This window comes from Dermacentor albipictus, chromosome 1 (assembly GCF_038994185.2).
Source record: "Dermacentor albipictus isolate Rhodes 1998 colony chromosome 1, USDA_Dalb.pri_finalv2, whole genome shotgun sequence".
NCBI lineage: Eukaryota > Metazoa > Arthropoda > Arachnida > Ixodida > Ixodidae > Dermacentor > Dermacentor albipictus.
The window spans coordinates 503,895,303-503,917,499 of NC_091821.1; the positions used below are offsets into that span (position 1 = coordinate 503,895,303).

Below are 22,197 nucleotides of genomic sequence, written 5' to 3' on the forward strand. Positions count from 1 at the left end.
GCATCCTCAGCTGAGTGTTTTGCCTTCTTTTGTCTTCCCCCAGACTGCCTCAACTATGCTGTCAACATACATGACGAGGGGAACCTGTTGGAGATTGTTGGGAACTGCTGTGAGTATGGGCTGCAATTGCATCCCTTTTTCTGTAGGGGTGTGCAAATACAGTAGAAACTCGTTGGTATGTTCCTGTTACGTACGTTATCCCGGTGCCAACGTTCGCTATCGAGAACACAAAAAATGACCCAATAGAGTTACGTTCATTTTTTACCAATTCATACGTTCCCGGAAAACACAATTTTTCAGTACCAATGTTCAGTATGTCGCCAAACTGCAATCGTAGGAAATGTTTTTCGGTCACTAGATCCCATGTAAACAACAAAAGGCACGAGGCACATGCGTTCTAGAACATATATAGCTGCCCACTGCAGCAGCTTCACCGCTGTACTCGCCCGCCCGTCTCACGTAAGAACGCCGGCTCACACTCAGTTTCTAATTTCGCTACCAGCAAATCTTCGTCATTCACAGCTATCGCTGCCAATCCTACTGCTATAAGCATTGTCACCTATCTGTTTTACAGTGCGTGGTGCGTAGTGCCATCGGTAGTGTACTTCATGTTTTTAGTAGGCGATAATCCAAATGCGCCGCCGTTCCCTGCTGCAGGAGGTGCAATGTAGGCATCACATTTTGCTTTGGCGGCATCTGGCATCGCTCACTAGCTCGATTTTGTTTCGGTTTCCATTCGCAGTCTTAAAACACCGGGCAATAGGAAAACAACAAAGAATGTCTCAGGCTGCCGGACCTCCACCAGCTCGGCGCGCGATGGTGTCTCGTGCCACTACGATCTGCATGATGCTTCGCATTACGTAGATGTCAACAATATTGATTCTGTCAAATTTTTTTAGTTACTTCGGATCGTATGTTTTTTCTCACAGTTTTTTCCACAATGTATGAACGAGGTTCTATTGTATTCAAAAGTAGATAAATGGCTATCTGAGAGTGCACTCGTGAACACTAGCTTGCTTTTTTTTTTTTTCATTTAGCAAGGCTCACAAACATAGCAGTGTGATTGCTTCATTCATTGCTATTGCTGGTCGTGTGAAGACAGAAGCGATTTTACACTTAATCCAACCAAACCTGGAGTTGTATGGTCAACTCTGTGCTATTTTGTGTACTCTTGATTAGTTTGTTGGAAAAGTTACAAGAAACTGTTTGTAGGCCGCTTGTAACTTGTCATATTTGCAAAGTTAAAGGCAACATTATGGCAAGTGTGCATACATACGGTTGGGTTTGTCAGACTTGTTTTTTGCTCACCATGATGCAGCAGACACAAGGTATACCTGTGTGTGGCCTAGCTTTCAAGATTAGGGCTGGGGGCACAATCTCACAAGCCACATCCTGTGTAGTCTCTTGTTGTTGTCTCTGGCAGAATGCACAACAGTGAACGGAAGATGGTCCTGTACAGTGCTGTAGTTAGCAGGTGGCGCTGTTATAAAGTAGAACCTCGTTTGGCTGGCTCAACTGTAGTTTACATCTACATAATGTGAAGCGCTGTGCAAGTCATTGCAGCACGAGACGCTGACACAAATCAAACTGGTGGGTACCAGGCAGCCAAAGACGCGTGTCTTTATGTTTCTGTTGTGTAATGTTTTAAAACTGCATTAGGAAAGTGAAACAAAATTGAGTTGGTGGGTGAGGCCAGAATGCGATTCTGCCAGAGCAAAACTTGATGCTGACTTAGTGCCGCCTGCAGGAGGAAACAGTGGCACATTTGGGCTAATGCCTTTAAAAGCGTGTTGTATGCTTCCAACGGCATTATGGCACATGCGCTTGCGCTTTGAAACAGATGGTCGAAGACACTTATTGCAATAGCGTTGGCGATGATAGCTGTTAATGGTGCTGTGCTACTACCCGTGAGATTTGCTGGTTGTGAAACTGAAATGAAATCGAGCTGGTGTGCTACACTGGAATACAATGCTGCCAGAGTGAAACATGATGCTCTCTTCCACCGCCTGCAGCAGCAGTCAGCAGTGCAGTTAGGTGATTGCCTTTTAACGTGGTAATGTTAAGAGCCCCATATAGCGGAAAATCCAGCGATCAGTGTTCCGCATCTAGTGTTGACCGTCTTTTCGCAAAAGTCATTTCAAACCATGCATACGCAATGATGCAGGCCCTCCGTGTAGTGCAAAGAAGTTACTAAACTGATTGAATTTCTCAAAGTAAAATGTGTCAGAAAAATCGTAAAGTGCGACTTACACAGGACCTACAGACATGATAGCATCGGAGTGTAATTTGAATTGTGGGGATGCGCGACTCTCGCGCGTCCCCTGATGTTTTTCCCGCATAGCGCGTCTCCTGTAATCCTGCTTCGCCGCGTGGCCTGCGTGACGTCCGCGCGGTCGATGTGGTTGATGCGCAGTCCGAGAGATGGCGCTAGTGTTGCGCTGCTGCGGGGTTACCTGGTTGCGGGAGAGACAAGGTGCTCTCTCTTGGGTTCGAGACAGCAAGCAGCACGGACGTGCCGCGCGTGCAGCGACCCTTTTTCCCGGCGGGTCGGCGCACGGCGGGGACGTCTCCCGCGTGGGCGCCGACCGATGCTTCGGCGAGACCGTCTCGCCTGGCCGCCTTCGAACGCGCCACGATTCGCGTGACTATACATGCGAACGACCAGGCGTTGGGATCCAGCATGGGGCGAACATATTCGCTCGCTTCCGGCCACGGTGAGTCGGACTTCTAGATTTGTCTCGCGCCCATCGGCATGTTTTGTGGATAGCAACTCGGCTAGCAGGCATTGATGTATGAAAGGTGCAATAAATGCCCTTGTGATTGTTTGCACTACTGTTTTGTCGTTCCTTTGTCTCAAGAGTACGGAGGAGAATCCCATTATCTCCCACAGAATATATGGGAAAAGAAAACACAATTCTGTTACACAGAAACTGAAGCACAAACCTGTTTTCCAGCATTTCTGCCATTCATACAGCGCCATGCCTGGTTCCTTGCAACACCTCCAGATGGCACTTGCCTCTGCGCAATGCGCAGAGGCGAGTGCTAGTTAGGAAAACGATGGAGCGTGTTTTATTAGAATGTGAAGACATCTGCCCAGTGGTCAATTTAGGCACCACTGGCCTCCTTGAAGCCCTTGGGTTCAGCGAGAGCAGTGGAAAAGTAAACATGTCCGCAATAGGGATTAGTAAGAGGTGATTGGAGGATTGGTGGAAGAAAAGTAGGGAAATGACAAAAAACGGAGACGTACAAAAGCAGAGTTCGCAACAGGGGATCAGAAAACTTGGTTGTACTTGGATGTGGTAGTTCATAGTTCTTTTTTTTTCTTTTTTCTTTTTTAACCTAGGTAGGACATTAGGCAGTATAATAGCAAGAGCTCGGTGGCGCAACCCACCACCCCCATCTTAAGGGGACGCTCGTAACGTCCATCCATTCCATTCCATCCACCCACGTGACCCACGTGGCCCACGCAGGAGGCTGCATTTATACCAGAAAGCTCGCCTTCGTGCATAGCGTTCGCCGCCAATTTTTCCTGGTAAAAATTACGGTTACATAAGCTGCAGTTGCTGGGAACCGTGAGAAGCAGTCAAGCGACTTCTGAATGCTTAAGGGGACCCGGGTCTTTGGGACTGAAAATCAACCCAAAATTCGAATTTTCAATTTCTATTTTCTGCATTCCTGATGCGTTTCTGAGCCTGTCTCCAAAATTTGGTTACAAAATACCGCCTAGTTCTTCTGTTATCGTGATCTAAAGATGCAAATCTGCAAGCGTTGCCCTTTAAGTTGGTGACAAATCGCGCCAGATTTTCGGCACACATAACTTGATCACTACGCATTCTGCCAGCGCCATTTTGGTATCATTCAAAAGCTCACGTTTTTGGCTTTCTTTATTTGTCAGTCAACAACAGCGCTGGTGCTGCGGTCATGAAAAAGACAACATAAAAGGAAATTTGCAACGCATACTACCTTACTTGGCCAGTTTGAGCATGTGACCAAGATGGCGAGTCATGATTGGCTCCAAGGACCACGAGCGCTCAAAGAATAAAAACAGCTGTCATTTTTTCTTAGTCATGCGACTGCGACACTGGATATGCTTGAGGTCCGGCAATGATTTGTTCCGTGAATCATTATGGGCGGAAACATACGAGACACAATAAACTTCCGAAAGCAATTCCGTCGTCACAGTTTGAACGCCACCAAGCGTCGACACCTCAACTGCTTTGCCGGATCACGCATATCTACACGCTGGTTACACTCGTATAAGAATCGTAGATTGCTGTCGTAACTGAAGAGGAAGTGGATAAGAGCAGATGATAAAGCTACGCTCGGCAAGATTGCATTGCAACAGCCACTTAGCGAAAGATTCGGCTTTTTGTTGAAGATCCGACCGCCGATAGTGCTACAGCCTCGGTCGCAAAGCCCGCTGCTCTGTACGTTGTTGTCGGACTTGCAACAGTGAACAATCTTATCGGTGTTTTCTCATGCAATACTTGCGGTGGTTCTGCGTAGCTGGTGCGGAGCAAAGAGAATTACGGTCTCGCTACTAAACTGACAGTGGTTTGGGAGATCTGCGAAGTTTTGTTGGGATGGAGTTCGGGGGGAATTGAGGGCTCGAAAACATGTAATACTTTTGAAGTGAACGTACTCCATGCTATGTTGTTGACCGGCAACGGCCTAACGGCCATGAATTATACATAGTGCCTACTGATGGCCTTTGGTGCCATTTTTTCAAACTTTCCATCAATATATCAGTTGTGAGATGTTTTTTGTTGTTTTCTCAAAACCACAATTTTGATGATGATGCCGTATTGGAGGTGCATTATCTCTGCTTCTACTTGTGCTATCACTGTAATTGTTTTTTTTTTTTCAGATAGGCAAAGCTGTGCAGAGTGCAAATTTATGAAATTACATTGTTGCATTTATTAGAAATTTTTTTTTAATGTTTCTTTTTTTTAGCAGTTAGATGGATTTCTCTCACTGAAGTTTGCAATGTTCTCATTTGATATGAAATTGGGTTAGAACACCATACTTGTTTATTTGCGCTCTCTTAGTTCCACATCATTCTTGTATGTCGATATTTATTATGGCATGTGTGGTTTGGTAGATAGCTCACCTCCAAGCAAATTCTGCAACAAAGTTCTTCATTTACTATGCAAGAGAACTGGATGTACGGTATTTACTCGCATCATGATCGCACTTTTTTGTAAAAGAAATTGATGCAAGTTCAGGGGTGCGATCATTATGCAGGTTAAATTTCCCGCGAAAAGAAAAAATTTTTTTTTCATCCTGCGTTTGCTGTGGATGATAACAGGTCAACAATAGGCGGCTGCTGCTGTATGTAGTGCGGGACACCAAAACAAAAATGGCGGCCGGCGGAGCAAGCCGAACGCGCCGATCGCGATTTTTTTTCTTCTCATGAGTGCATTACGTGCAATAAAACAGTTTCTTTCGTATCAGTAATGAATAATATCATCAATATCGGCAAGGTTGAGGTAATAACCTAGCCATGTCCACTTTGAGGAGACAGAAACAGATGGGCGCGCTTGGCTGCCAGTGACATAGAAACACATGGTGGACATGTGGCAGAAGCTGCGGCCATTTGTATTCACTGCTATCCTAATACGGCACATTTCTGCTAAGGGTGGGCAAATATCTTAGCTGTGTTACAAGCATCGGCATATGAATAGGCTACACTTTTAACGTATCAGGGTAAACATCGCTAATATCGTTGCCGCTTGCGATTTGTTGCGTGCCTACGAGTGCAGACGAGAAGAATCGAAAGGCGCCTTTGTTGTTGTTGTTGTTGACCACAACCATTATAAAGCCGCTCATAATAAAGGCAAGTTTGGGTGTAGCTTTTTTTTTTGTCATGGAAGTGCGGAAAGTGATGAAAGGAATAAAATGGGGCATCTGCTTAAGAATGTTTGGTGCATGCAGATCGCTTGGTTTGTCTTGAAGAGTTGTTCACGTAGCATTCGACAGATGGTAAGCGCAATCATTATTATCTAGACTTGGCACATGACATATCGCTGCGGCAAGTTTGGGGTGCAATCATTACACGGGAAATTAAAGAAATTGAATTTTGACGACAAAATTCAGGGGTCCGATCATTACGCAAGTGCGATCATTATGCGAGCTAATACAGTGTATTTAAATCTAGCACATTGAAATATATAAATTCAGCAAGTTTCATCACAATCGAAAATTAATTTAAAAAAATGGTTTCAGGCGCAGGATCCCCCTTTAAGGTGAAGCTTAAGCGTCCTCATAATTTGTTTACTCCTTCATGCACAGAAGTCTATTTCGCAAGTAAAACTGGATTTTACTCAAACATTGACGAAAACCTCATAAGAAAATTCTGTTCTCTAAAGAAAAAAAATCTCAGTGCCCTTCCATTCTGTGAAGAAGGATAACCAGCAAAGCTGTGTACGTGGGCCCCTTAATTATGAACTGCACCTCCGCCACAGGTTGGCCTGGCATTGCCCTATCTTCGGGATCGTCCCACATAGGGGAGTGCTTAACGCCTGCTTCACCTCTGCTGTGGGTCGGCCCGGTATTGCACTATCTCCGGGATCGGCCCACGTATGGGAAGTGTTTTGCTTGCAACACGAACATTTCTTTGGACGGTAGAGGTATACATCATCATCATCATCAGCCTGGTTATTCCCACTGCAGGGCAAAGGCCTCTCCCATACTTCTCCAACAACCCCGGTCACGTACTAACTGTGGCCATGCCGTCCCTGCAAACTTCTTAATCTCATCCGCCCACCTAACTTTCTGTCGCCCCCTGCTACGCTTCCCTTCCATTGGGATCCAGTCCGTAACCCTTAATGACCATCGGTTATCCTCCCTCCTCATTACATGTCCTGCCCATGCCCATTTCTTTTTCTTGATTTCAACTAAGATGTCATTAACTCGGGTTTGTTCCCTCACCCAATCTGCTCTTTTCTTATCCCTTAACGTTACACCTATCATTCTTCTTTCCATAGCTCGTTGCGTTGTCCTCAATTTGAGTAGAACCCTTTTCGTAAGCCTCCAGGTTTCTGCCCTGTAGGTGAGTACTGGTAAGACACAGCTATTATACACTTTTCTCTTGAGGGATAATGGCAACCTGCTGTTCATGATCTGAGAATGCCTGCCAAACGCACCCCAGCCCATTCTTATTCTTCTGATTATTTCCGTCTCATGATCCGGATCCGCCGTCACCACCTGCCCTAAGTAGATGTATTCCCTTACTACTTCCAGTGCCTCGCTGCCTATTGTAAATTGCTGTTCTCTTCCGAGACTGTTAAACATTACTTTAGTTTTCTGCAGTATAATTTTTAGACCCACTCTTCTGCTTTGCCTCTCCAGGTCAGTGAGCATGCATTGCAATTGGTCCCCTGAGTTACTAAGCAAGGCAATATCATCAGCGAATCGCAAGTTACTAAGGTATTCTCCATTAACTTTTATCCCCAATTCTTCCCAATCCAGGTCTCTGAATACCTCCTGTAAACACGCTGTGAATAGCATAGGAGAGATCGTATCTCCCTGTCGGGCGCCTTTCTTTAGGTATTGCAGGTATACAGCTTCGCTGTAAAACATTTCTTACACTTTTCACTCGGGCACAGTAACCTGGCCACCTTAGATGACCACCACACATCTAGGGTCTACAGTCCAAGCCCGCGATAATGAATCTCGGCGGCAATTAAATTCTTGCGATAACAAAATATTTTCGTATGCCCTGTGAACGCCCATAAGATTCAATGCATTTCATACCTCTAGACAACGAAATTTGCTGGAACATAACCCCACATGTTACCTACGTGCGCAAGGCTAGCAGGCTCCAAAATGTGCTCAAATAAGATTACTTTGCATTAAAATTGCGTAAAATACCATAACATTACACTTGCGTAGGTGCTACCAGTTTTGTTTTCAAAAACAACCAAGTGCTGGGAGCGATCACATGCGCCGGAAACACATCATGGCGACCATCTTGTCTGATGATCACCCGTCCTAAGCAGCACGCATGTTGCTACCGGCATGTGATGTCAGTTTTTGCACACCTTGTGCAGTGCTTAATGTGCACCTCGGTTAGCAAAGTGCAGCAAAAACAACGAAATCCACGTCTCACTGACGCGGAATTGTTTATGGCGCTTGAGATGGTGGTCGCAGCATGGAGTGTGACGCGGGCCGCGATTGAGCCGTGGTCCGGGAATATGCATCTCTTGCTTCAGGAACGCTGGTTTTGGTGTTACCCGACAGAAATCACGTGCGCATTCGGCACCGGAGATAGATTTACATAAAGAGATTGTAATCTCAATTCATTGCCTTCGGGTAGAAGAGATATAATCACTTGCGTGCTCGGCATCGCACGCATCGGCATCTACGGGTGACAGCATGCACTGGAGAAATGCTGCTGTTTGCGTGGAGCGCTGTCTCTGCGTCCAGCGCCGAGTTCGCAAAATCTCGCAAAAGTAATCCCATCTCTGAAAGCAATTGACCAAGAATACTGCTCTGCTGCAGTGCTGCCACTGCTGATCGACGCATGCGGTGCACTTTATACTTTTGGAAATGCGGTTCTATATCCTCGAGCAAAGCTTGCCAAATTAGGCTAACGGAATTTTGACAGTAAGGTTTCATTCTACGATGCATTACCTATCTTTGCTGTCTCATTTCCTAAAAACAACCTCTCACTAAAGTGAATTTTGTCGCATTCCCCGCCGATTTTGTTATTGCGAGGTTCAACTGTAGCAGTCATGTTTTGTGGATGCAAGCACAACAGTCACTGTTTCCTAGCAGGCACATGGGGACGTTGCATGTTTCGCACATCCATGTCGCACTCTAAGGCTGGGATTTTGAACTACACATAGCATACCTGCTTAATGTGCACCTTTTTGGCTGGTGCTTGCAGTGAGGTATGCGTACTGTAGTATTGGCACAAGGCTTTGAGATTATTATGTTGACTTCCTGGGTGGAGCCCAAAAAAGAGCACATTTCCACTAAAGTAGTTGGTCTGTAGGAATTTATTTATTTATTTATTTGTGATACCCTCAAGGTACATAATTGTACATTGCAGAGGGGAGGGGCGAGAAAACATTCGAAGAGTAAAAAATGCAGGATTAGTTCAAAGAATTTCCAACGAACAAAAGCAATATGAAAAAAGTAGTAATACATTCATAACAAATATCAGAGGCTTACATAACATGAAAATACACAAAGAATACATTTTAGCAAGCAGACAATGTTGATGAATAAGTACATAATCATGCCGTTTGCTACCATACATTATTTTGTGTTGGTTAGTGCATTCTTAAAACGAGTGGGGTCACTGATGCTTACTAATGATGTTGGTAGGTTATTCCAGTCGACTGAAGTCCTAGGACTAGTTCTAGGACTAGTCCTAGAACAGCTGCTGAATGAAGAGATTTGTCAGAAAGCCTGACATTTGTGCCAGTGGCAGCTTCAAAAATAGGCTGAAGATGCAATTTGGGCTTCTTTTGTTACTTCTCTATATGTTCTGATTGGAAATTGGCACTTCATGATAAATAGTTCAACGGTGGTGAAGACTCTAGGAAGGACTCCACATGTGCACCTTTGCAGTCATGGGAGGAACATATTCTTCATAAGCTCTTGTACCAAGCAGCCCACACACAGTATGAATGATTTTTCTGCTGCCAGCTCATTCTTTGCTCGTTCTAGTAACAGTATCATGAGTTTCAAAGTTAGTCTCGCTGTCGTGTGATTTGTCGCCCCTTGCGAAACTACCAGAGTGTGATTGTATCTTTACAAGCTCTCCATACGAAACACCCAGCAACAATTATAAAAAAACGGTCCTCCAAGACCCTTCAAGCATGGTGCTCACTCCAGGTGACCACGATATTGAGCGGCATGACACACTGTAATTAGGGAGTGAAGCACTTCATCTCTTGTACCATATAAGCTTGCCGCACATGAATTGCGCTAACCTATGCTTACAATCTCTTAAGGTCTGAACCTAAGCTATTTTTCCATAGACAACTTCTGCGTTCAGTGTGCATCACGTCATGAAGGTCATCGTGGCCGGGAAAAAAATGTTGCCTCAAGTGGCAGTGGAGTTGATAGTCTGCGCGTTGTTGCGATCAGTTAGCGGGGGAAGTGACCTTCCAGCCTCTCCTGCCCTACTGCGACTAATCGCTTCATGAGGCTTACAATACATAACCTCAGACAGACCAGCGGCGACACCAAGGCAAGACATGCTTAATGGCTACAGAGTTGATGGATGGCACTTGGTCGCCGACCGAGAAATTCCAGTGAAAGTGTGCTATACACCGCTTCATTACAGTTGCTGCTGGACCATCCCAAGAGCCAAGATACGCAAATGGAGTCAGTCGTGACACCCCTGTCTACGAGCATGCCCTTCTTTATCTGGGACAGTGAGCTGTGAGCACTCGGGGGTATTTCTCCAGTGGCGTTCTGTGAACAAAGGTGCCAGAGTGATTGTGCGCACTCTTGCCCACAAGGCGATTGCAAGCACTCCAATTGGAAGATGGTGTGACCACGAACTTCCCTGGCCTAGGGATCTAGGAAGGACAGAGGAGTTAAAGTGGACACTTTTCATGTAGCTAGTGTGTGCTGTGGTGTGCTCTCCCAGAAACACATAGTCTCGTATGACCTGTAGCTCATGCTACAAGAACGATGTACTGTACTCCGGCCCGAACAATGATCCCTTGTTCTTTAAATAAGTTTGCCTCTCCTACATAAGTTGTGGGATTCTCATCCATGCTCTTGAGACAAAGGAACGACAACACAATAGTGCAAACAATCACAAGGACATTTATTGCACCTTTCATAGATCAATGCCTGCTAGCCGAGTTGCTATCCACAAAACATGCCAATGGGCGCGTGACAAATCGCGAAAGTCCGACTCACCGCGACCAGATAACGAGCGAATATGTTCGACCCATGCTGGACACCAATGCATGGTCGTTCGCGCGTACGGTCACGCGAACGGTGGCGCGTTCGAACGAGGCCGCGCAACACGGTCTCGCAGAAGCATAAAAAATACTGTATTAGCAAAAATCTCAGTTCCCTTCCATTCTGTGAAGAAGGATAACCAGCAAAGCGGTGTACCTGGGCCCCTTAATTATGAACTGCACCTCCGCCACAGGTTGGCCTGGCATTGCCCTATCTTCGGTATCGTCCCACATAGGGGAGTGCTTAATGCCTGCTTCACCTCTGCTGTGGGTCGGCCCGGTATTGCACTATCTCCGGGATCGGCCCACGTATGGGAAGTGTTTTGCTTGCGACACGAACATTTCTTTGGACGGTAGAGGTATACAGCTTCGCTGTAAAACATTTCTTACACTTTTCACCCGGGCACAGTAACCTGGCCACCTTAAATGACCACCACACATCTAGGGTCTACAGTCCAAACCCGCGATAATGAATCTCGGCGGCAACGAAATTCTTGCGACAACAAAGTATTTTCGTATCCCCTGTGAACGCCCATAAGATTCAATGCATTTCATACCTCTAGACAACGAAATTTACTGGAACATAACCCCACATGTTACCTACGTGCGCAAGGCTAGCAGGCTCCAAAATGTGCTCAAATAAGATTACTTTGCAGTAAAATTGCGTAAAATACCATAACATTACACTTGCGTAGGTGCTACCAGTTTTGTTTTGTACCAGTCCTGCGCGTGCTTCTGCACGCGCAGGACGTCCGCACCACTTGCCGACTCCAAGCCAAAGAGGAAGTGCCTTCTCCTTTCCGTGCCCAAGTAACCCCGCCGTGAGGCGGCGTTAGCAGCGCAACACTCGCGCCATCTCTCGCACTGGGCTTCAACCACACCGACCGCTATGGGCATCACGCAGGCCACGTGGCGAAGCCGGATTGCAGGAAATGAGAGCCATGTGGGAAAACAACATCTCAGGGGACGCGTGAGAGTCTCGCATCCCCACAAAGTAAACCCGTTGTTCTACTCCTCCAGTCCTCTCGACCTCATACTTTTTACAAAAGAAACAACCCTCGTCAAGCAGGCTCGGACAATGGCGTGGGCCTGCTTAGCCTCCGTGTGACGCCCCAGTGGGCATAGGCCAGCCACCCGTTACGAGACGCACTGGCGGCGCAGGCTATAAAGTGACCCTTTGTGTGACGCCAGACTCCAAGACCATGACACCTGGCTCCTACAGCTTTACCGGTCTTGATGGCAGACGCTTGAAAGGTAGCACCGCTTTGAAGTCAACACGCAAGACTCTGGCACTTCAACAGAAGAAGAAGAAAAAACAGAAAAGTGGTCACCCCAAGGAACTTCTGGCACAGTAGTCCCTTGGGGTGACCACTTTTCTGTTTTAAAAGGTGTAGTAAGCTTGAAACAACACTATGACACACACACACACACACACACACACACACACACACACACACACACACACACACACACACACACGCGTGCGCACGCACGCACGCAAACACACACACACACACACACACACACACACACACACACACTCTGAAACAGATAGGGGGCAAGTGTTTATCTTAATAGGGTTGGTGGTGATAGCTGTGAAGGGTGTTGTGCTACTACCCAAGAGATTTTATGGTGGGAAAACTATAACGAAATTGAGCTCGCAGGTGAAGTCTGAATATGCGACGCTTCCAAATATTTAGTTTTTATAGGATAATGAGGGTTGATTTGGTTTTATTTTACCTAAATTTAGTGGTGAGCTAGAAGGGGCTTGTGGTGCCATGCCACTGAGAAAAAGGATGCGCAGGCATCGGGACATATTTTGTCATTTTGATTTATTCGGGTACTCGTAAGGCCATAGGGTAAACGTAAGCAGTATAGTTGAACCCCCTGCAGTAAGGAAATTGGTGGGGAAATCGGAAAAATTTGCTTTCGCAAGAGTTTAGTTGTTGCAAAATGAGACCGCGCAGACAAGGAATGTGCTGCAAAATAAAACTTTACTGTAAAAATTTCGTTATCCTAATTTCACAGGCTTTGCTTAACGCTATAGAATCGCACTGCCAACAGCACAAAGTGCACCTCAGCATTGGTCAGGGATGGTGGCAATGCCATGGAGCAGTGTTCTCGGCTGATAACCGATGGGGATATGATCATTTTCATGAGATTTCACCTGCAGTGAAATCTCGATATAAAGAACTTCAGGGGACCGCGGTAAATAGTTTGTTATTCTGAAAGATGGTTATAGTGAAAGCCCCAAAATTAACCGTTCCGCCCGTCAGTTGATAAGTTGTCACCATATGAGCTATCCACAAAGACGTCACTGTTGGTTCTCGGCACGTGCTGATGCTATTTTTCATAGATTCTGCTGCCATGCACCACCGAATCACCGCATAATAAGAGTGAGGCATGCAAAACGGACGCTGACGCCGAGAAAACTACTGACAAAAAGGTAGCTCCATCTTCGCCTCCAAAATGAAATGTTTCTTGCTTTTTGTTTGTTTTTCACATTTCTTGCTGTGGACACCGCAACTGTCTTGCTTGAGGCAGACACCTGAACTGTGTCAAAGTGCAAGCGCACATAAGCGACACTATCTGGAAAGTGCAAAGTATGACTGTGTGGCATCCCCGCAAGTACGGAGGTTGCATTTCACCGTGCACGTAGCTAGTATGGCCGCAGATATAAGCGCGAAAGAAAGAGGCATGCACAGAAAGAAGATTGAAAGGAAGAAGAGACGTGCCTCCGTTGCTAGACTACACTTTTCTGGGCGGAGCATGCGCTCGTAAAACCTGATGCGTGGTCGCCTCTGCTCGTCTGTGTTCTTTTCTTCTCGGGCGCCATCTCAGGTTTTCCAAACCCATATGCCGCGACATCTGCTCTCTGCGCCTTGTAGCCTACTGTTTCGGCTGCTGTGAAGGATACATGGAAATCTAAGAATCCCCAGATTTTGGAATATTAGTTTGTTAGCACCACAGGGAAACTGCATAACGATCGTAATTCTGAAAAGTTTGGTATTCTGAAGTTCGTAGTACTGAAATATTTTTGCATTGAAACTACAAAAAGTCAGCAAGGGATTTCTGAAAAGTTTGTTATTCTGAAAAGTTTGTTAATGTGGGGTTCGTAGTGACGAGGTTTCACTGAAGCTCAGCATTGGACTTGTTGGTGTCTACGAGCAATCGTGTTTCACACAAAGATTTCTCCGAAGGGGCCGTATTTTTGGTCGATCACTTTTGAGGATGCAATCACTTTTGTGAGGTTTAACTTGGCACTGGATCCGTCAAAATCTATGGGTGACGGGGTGCACGGAAGGAACAGGGTTGCCTGTAGATGCCAATGCATACAGTACGAGCAACAGTGTTGTCACAATATGGCACCATATCGCAATGACTCGAGACGCGGCAGCCCACGCTGTGACTGCCATCTCGGGTGCCATAAATAAATACACATCGATGGTACATGTACTTATTTTTAGAGGGATGTTGCCATTCCATTTAAAATGAGTTATTGATGAAAAAGATGGCAGCTGTGATGCGTGTTTCCTGTGCATGTTATCGCTTCCGACACTTTGCTGTTTTCGTAAGAAAAAATTGCAGCAGCGTCGCAAATGTGCTGTGATGGTACTTTACACAGTTTAAGTGGGGAGAAAATGTCTGAGGACTTGTGCTACTTACTTAGTGTCGCACGTGCAGATAATATGGGGTCTAATGTTCCGGCAGATTTTGTTGATGCAGGATTGCAGTTTAGTGATGTTTTGTTATAGAGAGATACAAGATGCATTTAATTCTATGGGCATTTGCCGGGGATAGGAAAACATTTAGTTGTGGTGAAAATTGTGTTGTCTGGACTTTTCGTTATTGTGGAGTTTGACTGCATTGTTATTCATGCCTGTTGTGACCCATCAGAGGAGAAAGCGTAATGTGTTGTAGGCAAGGACAGACAAAGAAGAAGCTAGATGCACTTCATTGCTTCTTTGTAATGCTTCACTGAAATGGGATATGTTTTCTTCTATTTGCGAACATTCTGCAAGTAGGTTCTTATGTAACACAGCCTGTTTGCATGCAAAACCTAAGGCACATTGTGGGCAACTGTATATTGCTCCTTTCGCTGCAGCCACACATGGCACCCACGTGGCCTGCATTGCTGCTGCATGCTTCCCGGGCTGCCCCGAGCGCAACGGTGTGGCCCCTGGTGCACAGCTGGTCAGTGTGGCCATTGGGGACCTGCGGCTAGGCTCCATGGAGACCGGCACTGCACTGGTCCGGGCCATGGTGCGCGTCCTCCAACAGGGTTGCCACCTCATCAACATGAGCTACGGCGAGCACGCACACTGGGTTGGAGGGTGAGCGATCTTTCCTACCAGATTGGTTTAACCATATGGGTTCTCACCTTGTTGTTTGCTTTATTGAATAGTCATTATTAAGCATGTACGAAGCAGGTGATTTCTCTACAGTTTGCGTAGGAGTGCTGACCACCAGAAGTTTGAACTCAGTGACTCGCAGAGCTGGATCTGCTGTTGCCATGCACAGCCCCGTGCGCTGTCCCTCAAGGTATACAGTACGGCCTAAATTATTGAAGCAGAGGTTTACCACATATACTTGCATATAAGCCGCACTTTTTTTCATCAAATTTTCTCGGGTGCGGGTTACACACGAATCAGGCCTACAGCTACACATTAACACGCTGTAGTGTCAGTGTGACTACTGTGTCAAGAGAATTTAAAAATTGGTGACTGATATCAACATATTATTTCACTATTTATCGCGGCTTTCAAGCTAATCGCTCACGACCTCAGCCCATCGGCACTCTCATCACTGTCGAATGAGCTTGCCTCATTGGCACACTTCCAAAGCGGGACGTCTTCTGTGCTGTCCATGGCGTTTTTTATACCCGTGACTCTAAAGCTCTTTGCAATGGTGTCCACTGACACGGAATGCCACGCGTCCAGAATCCAACCTCACACTTGCTGAAGAGACGCTCGCTTCAGGTGCCCTGTTGGAGTTTTGTGGTTGCCCGCGTCCATCCACTCGGTGTAACACCGGTGAAATCCCGTCTTGAACGGCCGGTTTACGCAAGCATCGAGTGGCTGCAGCACAATTGTCAGGCCACCGGATGAATCGCTGGCAAGTCCGTTTGGCAGTCGGCCAGCCGAGCCTTCACTTGGTCTGTTAGGTCGATGCGCAACAATATAAATGGCATTGCGGTGAGTGGGAAAAACTAACTGGTGCCATCTTGTAGCACTTTGAGGGACTGGGCACGTTGTTGGTGCATATTTCTTTTTTTTTGCTTTTGGAAGTGTTGCTTCCGGTACTCTGTGTTGCGAGAGCATAGGGCATGCATTTGCCTCCAGTGAGTGCAGCTTGTTATCGTAGGTCCACCACTCTTCAGCTCAGCATTAGGGAAGAAGTACTACAAGTTGCATACTCGCCGTGTGCTGAAAACACATAAGGATGAGCGATTCACAGAGTTGGACGAGAGGAAAAGCATGCGTGCACTGTAGCCTGTCTTGAAGAGGATTGCCCTAGGCTTACCTTATTTACCCGAATCTAACGTGCACCTTTTATCTGAGGAAATGGGCCCGAAAATTGCCTGCACATTACATTCGGATGTGATACCAAAACTGCGTTGGCACCATTGGCCTACAACCAAAGCCCTCACGACGACATCGCAAAATGGCTACTGAGCACGTTTTTGTGAAAGTTGCTGTTGATTCATATTGTGCTTGACTATGATCTAGAGTGGTATTCTAAGCAAATAACTTTCGCAAATACTCTAACTTTTGCGAACTTTCACCTGACTCCGCAACCACCAGCGTTTCGGGCACTGTGCCAAGCTCCATATCTGCGTTAGAAATGCTGTCGTCCGCTTACTTTGATAAGTCTGATGCAGAGTCTCGCAAAAGTGATAGCAGTATCTAAAGTTATCGCTTGAGAATACCACCCCTGTGTATTTGACATCTTTGGGGAAAGACTTGCAAATGGTGACGACGACATGCCACTTTCCTTACGAAAACTTAGTTTAAATAATTTCCGTCTGTGAAGGTGCATTCTGCACGTCTCACTTTTTCTGATCATGAATGGAGGGGGGTGTGCTATGTATATGTCTTTTTATGAATTGGCGACATGTTATTCGGGTATCACGTGGTGCACTTTCAGTGATGTTTGGGCCCAATCGAGATTGAATTTTTCGGTTGAAATTTGGCTCCATTAGTTAAGCTATAGGAGGGAGCCAGTTGCTGTCAAAAATTTTGATCGGGATCGGGCTCGATTGCCATCGGCAGCGGCTGCGTGACAACAGTGCTGCACTTTTATTTTCGTACTTTAAAGGGACTGTCAACGAACTCAGTGGAACCCGGAAAAGCGTCATAAAATACTGGGGTCATAAAATTCAAACATAAATTGTGCTTATAAAAATACCACTTATTTCGCGCGCTGGATTTATGAGAAACTTCAATGTAAACTACTAACATACTCTGCAGTGCTTGGAAACCCAAATTACCAAAAAAGTAAATGCGCTAAAAATTAATGTTGCAGTACAGGCCCAATCATGCTTCATTCAAACGAACCTTTACGGCACTCCACTGCTTACTGCCGCGATTCCTGCCAGCTGGCACAAACTTTAAAAAAAGTTGGTATGTTTCGTTTGGACCTTGTTTGATCCGTGAACCAAAGCTTTTGCTCGAGTTAGGCAACGTCCAAAAGGAGGTCCTCTGTGGCATCGCGTGAACGGATGAAGTTCCGGATGCCGTCTATGTACTGTAGCGCCTCGGTGAACGTAGTAGGCACAGACACAGCATCAGTGGCACCGTCATTGTCCTCGTCCGATGTCAAAGTGGTGTCGGCACTAGGCAAAACCTCCTCGACGGCGTCATCCAGCGACACCTCGCCGCAGATCGCAACATTGTCATTGGCCTCCATATACTCGGCGAAGGTCGTGGTAAGGTTTAAACCCTCAAAATCGTCATCGGCGAAGCCTGCATTGGCCTTTAGCGGCATCGAGGTTGTTGCGTCCCCAGCAGAGGAAGAAGTCTCTTGCTTAAAGCCACAGTGATTGAATGAGTTAGCGATTGTGCTTCACGACACTGCGTTCCACGAGCTGGCAATAAAATGCATGACGTCACAGTGATCTTTTTTCCGACCCGCTGCGCTCCATAGCCACCAGCCGACGCTGCACTAACCGCTTCCAGTACCCTTGCTTGCCGCACTTAATGATGCTGGCTTGTGCAGTTGGGCGAGAAAAAAAAACAACCTTTATGTTCCTCAGGCTGGACGTATAGGGTGGGTGGCACGGTGCGTTGTCCATGAAGAGCAATATTTTCCTCACCTTAGCACCCATTTTGTTATCCAGCTGCTGCAAAAAAGTGCTGAAGAGCGAAGACGTCATCCATGCCTTTTTGTTGAACTTGTAGCTGCACGGCAGCATCTTCAAGTTTTTAAAGCGCCGTGGCTTTGCAAACTTTTAACAATGAAAATGGGCAGCCTCTTGGAACCGACCTCGTTAGCACAGAATAGTGCCGTCACACGCTCTTTACTACGCTTGCCACCATGACAGCTGTCACCCTTAAACTCAAGGGTTTGCTTGGGCTGCATATGGTAAAAAATGCCGCTCTCATCGGCATTGAAAACGTCGCAGAGCTTGTATGCAGCAACCATCTCCGGCAGCAACTCCATCCACTCGTTCACCGTTGATTTTGGATCCCATTACCTTTTTGCACAGGCACCCAGCAGCTAGACTTCATTGTTACAACCGATAATGCGGCTTGGGGACATTGTAGTAAGCAGGCTATTTCTCCATACAAAGCATACAAAAGTTGACGGTGCGTCAGCTTTTCATTGTTATAACCGATATAATGTTAAAACTGGTATTATTATAAGTTGGTATGACTATATTTGCCCAATGGAGTGCACAATTGTATACATGGAAATAAGACAGCTTTGCAGCCTGTTGAACCGCTACATGGCCATGCATGCAATGAAATTTGAATGAAAGAACACAAGAATCTTCGGCATGTGCAGCATGCGACTTAGTACCTGATGCAGCAGCCATTAGATAGCTGCCTTCTGTTCCATTGTAGTGGTCTTTCGTGACCGCTTTCAACTTGGCTTGTTGCAGTCGAGCAGCACATAGCACACAACACAGTGTTCTGCTTTGTTGTCGAGGAGGCAAGCGAACTTCACTGCTCTGGCTTGGCTTGGCTGACTCGTGGCCTCCAAGATTGCATCGATGCCAGTGTGATCTCCGAGGCCATGACCTGCTGCTAGCCCACACGGCGTGTCGCAGGAAAAGGAAGAAGTGAATGCACAGCCTGGTTGTGACCCTCGAGATTGCACCCGGAGGTCTCTGAGGCCATGCCCCACTACATTTGCCTGCGCAGCGTGCAGAAGTGAATGCACTAATATTTTGCACTGCGGTGCATAGCTGCGCAGCGTGGCGCAGCTGACGCAGCCAGGCACGCGCAAGAGAGAAGTCAGTGGAGAAGTGTGATAGTGAGCTGATGTTTATGCACAGTGGTGGAAAGGACCAGTGTTGCTTGACGACGTATTCAACGCGGGTACGCGGGAATAGTGAACTGCCGTGGCAAGCGCGTGCCGAACTCCACAGAAGGTGATGTAACCTGCAAGCAACAGTTTAGTATTTTTTGGACAGTTTCGCTTTAATAAAACGAGGCTTTAAATACATGAATCTCAAGGGGGATTTCAAAGGGGATCTTTTTTACTTCATTACAGTCGCCGACCATTTATTCGGACTTCACAGGGACTGCGGAAATGCCAGAATAAACAGGTGTCCGAAAAAGCAGATTAAGAAAAAAAAAATTCATTTATTTCCACGCACTTATTCGGGCTCGGTAGTAGGCTTGAAGAAATCGTGAATGCACTGTTGCATGCTGTTCCGTTTACGTGCATTCAGATAAGCCTGAATCTCGGAGAGGGTCGTGTGGTCACTAAAGGCAGCTGAAAGCACAGCCACTGCTTGTACACGCTCCGCATGCGACAGCAGCGTAGCACATGGTGCGTCATCTTCCAAATCTGAGTCATCATCCAGCGGTGCAGCAGAAACCTGACGAATGATCTTACTGTCGTCGAGTTCTGCGCATGTCAGTACAGCAGTGTCAGCACGTGTGAAACTGTCAAATGAGACGGTGTCAGGAATTGCAATGCAACCACTGCACAGGTCTCGGCAGAACATTTCCGTGTCAGTAGGGAGCACATCGGAAGGCGACAAATCTTAGGCCTCCCGGCACCTGCTTGCCGGCATTCCCCAGCGCAGTCTGTGCAGTCACTGTCGGCGCCATTAGACACTCGACGCGATGCTTCCGTATGCCGTGTTGCATCACCGTAACCTCGACACAGCACACAAAGCAAACATCACCATGCTGTCACACCGATACCAGTCACACAAATGAAAAACATGGCCTGCTCGCAGTGTCGTGCACGAGGAAAGAAACAAATCAGCTGCTGGATTGTCTTGACATGGCTCACTAAGCTGAGACCGGAACTGCTGTAGCTACGAACCACGCAGAAACGATGATGATGAGCAGGAATTTGCAGTAGTGCCACTTCATGGGGCAGCAAGGCAGCTCCGTTCAAAACAAAAATGGCGTTCAGCAGGTCGAACCATGCACCGGTCAGAGTCGGTGCATGGTGCTCTCGATCGAGTTGGCTCAACGAGTGTCCAAAAAATTAGATGAGAGGTTGCAAGGTGTCCCAACTTTCGGCAGCTTTTATACATTATGGTCCATGGGGAGAATGGCGGTGCCGCTATAGTGCCTAGAATATACTTGCTAGTGTGCCGTCCGCGGCCTTTCGGGTGGCACCAAATGCAATGAATGCCGGCGGCTGCCACTAGGGGCGCTGCAGTGCAGGTGGGTGCCGCGGCACCATCCGGTCTTCGTAGCCCGCCGTGTTTCCACAGCATCGGCAAGCGGGCTGCTGCGCTTTTTGTTTTTATTAAGCTGTAGCAGCAGCAAAGTTCAAATGTGGGCAGCTGATCTATCAATCAGGGTTTGTTTCGATTACAACAGGCTTCTCTAGCACTTGTCGCTTGCGTGAAAAGCGTGTGCTAGCTCAGCTGGGCTTCGAGCGGGGAACCTGATGTGTTTCTATGCTGGCGAAGAGAAAACGTAATTTCTAAGGCAAATGCCTTGATCTCCATGTTCCAAGGCCGTGTTGCGAGGTACAGAACATATCACACGATCCAAGGAAGGCCAGAAACGAGCCAAAGCATGTCCAGCCGTGTATAGGAGATGCTAAATGATTATAGCAAATTTAATTATTCATTATAGTGATTGGATTAAGGGGATAATGCTGAATTAGAGGGATTAAGGTGTATTAATTAAGGATTAGAGTAGGCTTTACAAGGCTTTCGCCTTCGTACGTGTATATCTTCGGCGATAGCTAAGGACTCTTGTTTTTTTATTCTAGCGATGATGGCAGCGTAATTTTTTAAGGGTACGTTTCAGGTTACATTTTTCATTCTAATAAAGTAAAGGAATTCTAAGGTTACGTTACTGTTCTATTGATGTTATATTAATGCATAACCATTGAAAACCGCTGTAACCGATCATCTTTTGAAATGACTTGAATTTATGTGTTCTAAATTTCTTTTTATTTTATTTGCTGCTATTTCTGCCTACTATCTTATTGTTGTCCTCATAGGTTTGAATGTTTTTGATGGTTTGTAAACCATGTACACATCTCATAATTACCATTGGGCCCCGAGGATAGGATATAATAAGCAAAAAAAAATGCCTGTAAAATGGACTGCACGCGTGTTCCGTGTACTGTGCATTTTTTTATACCTGGTAAATACGTGCAGATTTCTTTTTATGTCTGATATACGTGAACAAAAATAGGAAACAGATATTTCATTTAAGCGTAACAAAGATTTTATTCATGCGTAACAACAGTCAATCGCAGGCATATAAGACAGCCCTATAGATGAGATAATGCACACATACATGAATAGATCGCGCAGTGACGCAGTTTCAGGAGCTTCTGCCGTTGCCTTTGCGCTTCCCTCTCTTTGTTGATGCCTTTTACAAAAAAAAGAAGAGAAACGAAACCTCAAGAAAACAAAGAACTTTGCAACTGCTGTCAAAAGCTAGTTTTTCATGCTCTGCATGGGCACCCTGGTTGAGGGAAGGCCAGCTGTCTGCAGCTGACCTGAAAAATCAGCTATACTCGCTACATGTAACTTGTTTTTGCTGAAGAACACAGTAAAAGCATCTTCCCCGGCCTTCACAGAGGTTGACGTCTGGCTAAGATAGACAAGCAA

The 22,197-nt window shown here is 46.3% G+C and overlaps 1 protein-coding gene across 1 annotated transcript in view; it reads left to right on the forward strand.

The window, feature by feature from the left end:
• TppII (Tripeptidyl-peptidase II) overlaps nt 1-22,197 on the forward strand; it is a 263,290-nt gene that overhangs the window by 61,590 nt on the left and 179,503 nt on the right. Inside the window, exons 7-8 of the mRNA XM_065443152.1 lie at nt 44-109; nt 15,037-15,265. Coding sequence (XP_065299224.1) covers nt 44-109; nt 15,037-15,265 — 295 coding nt within the window. The remainder of the gene's footprint in view (nt 1-43; nt 110-15,036; nt 15,266-22,197) is intronic.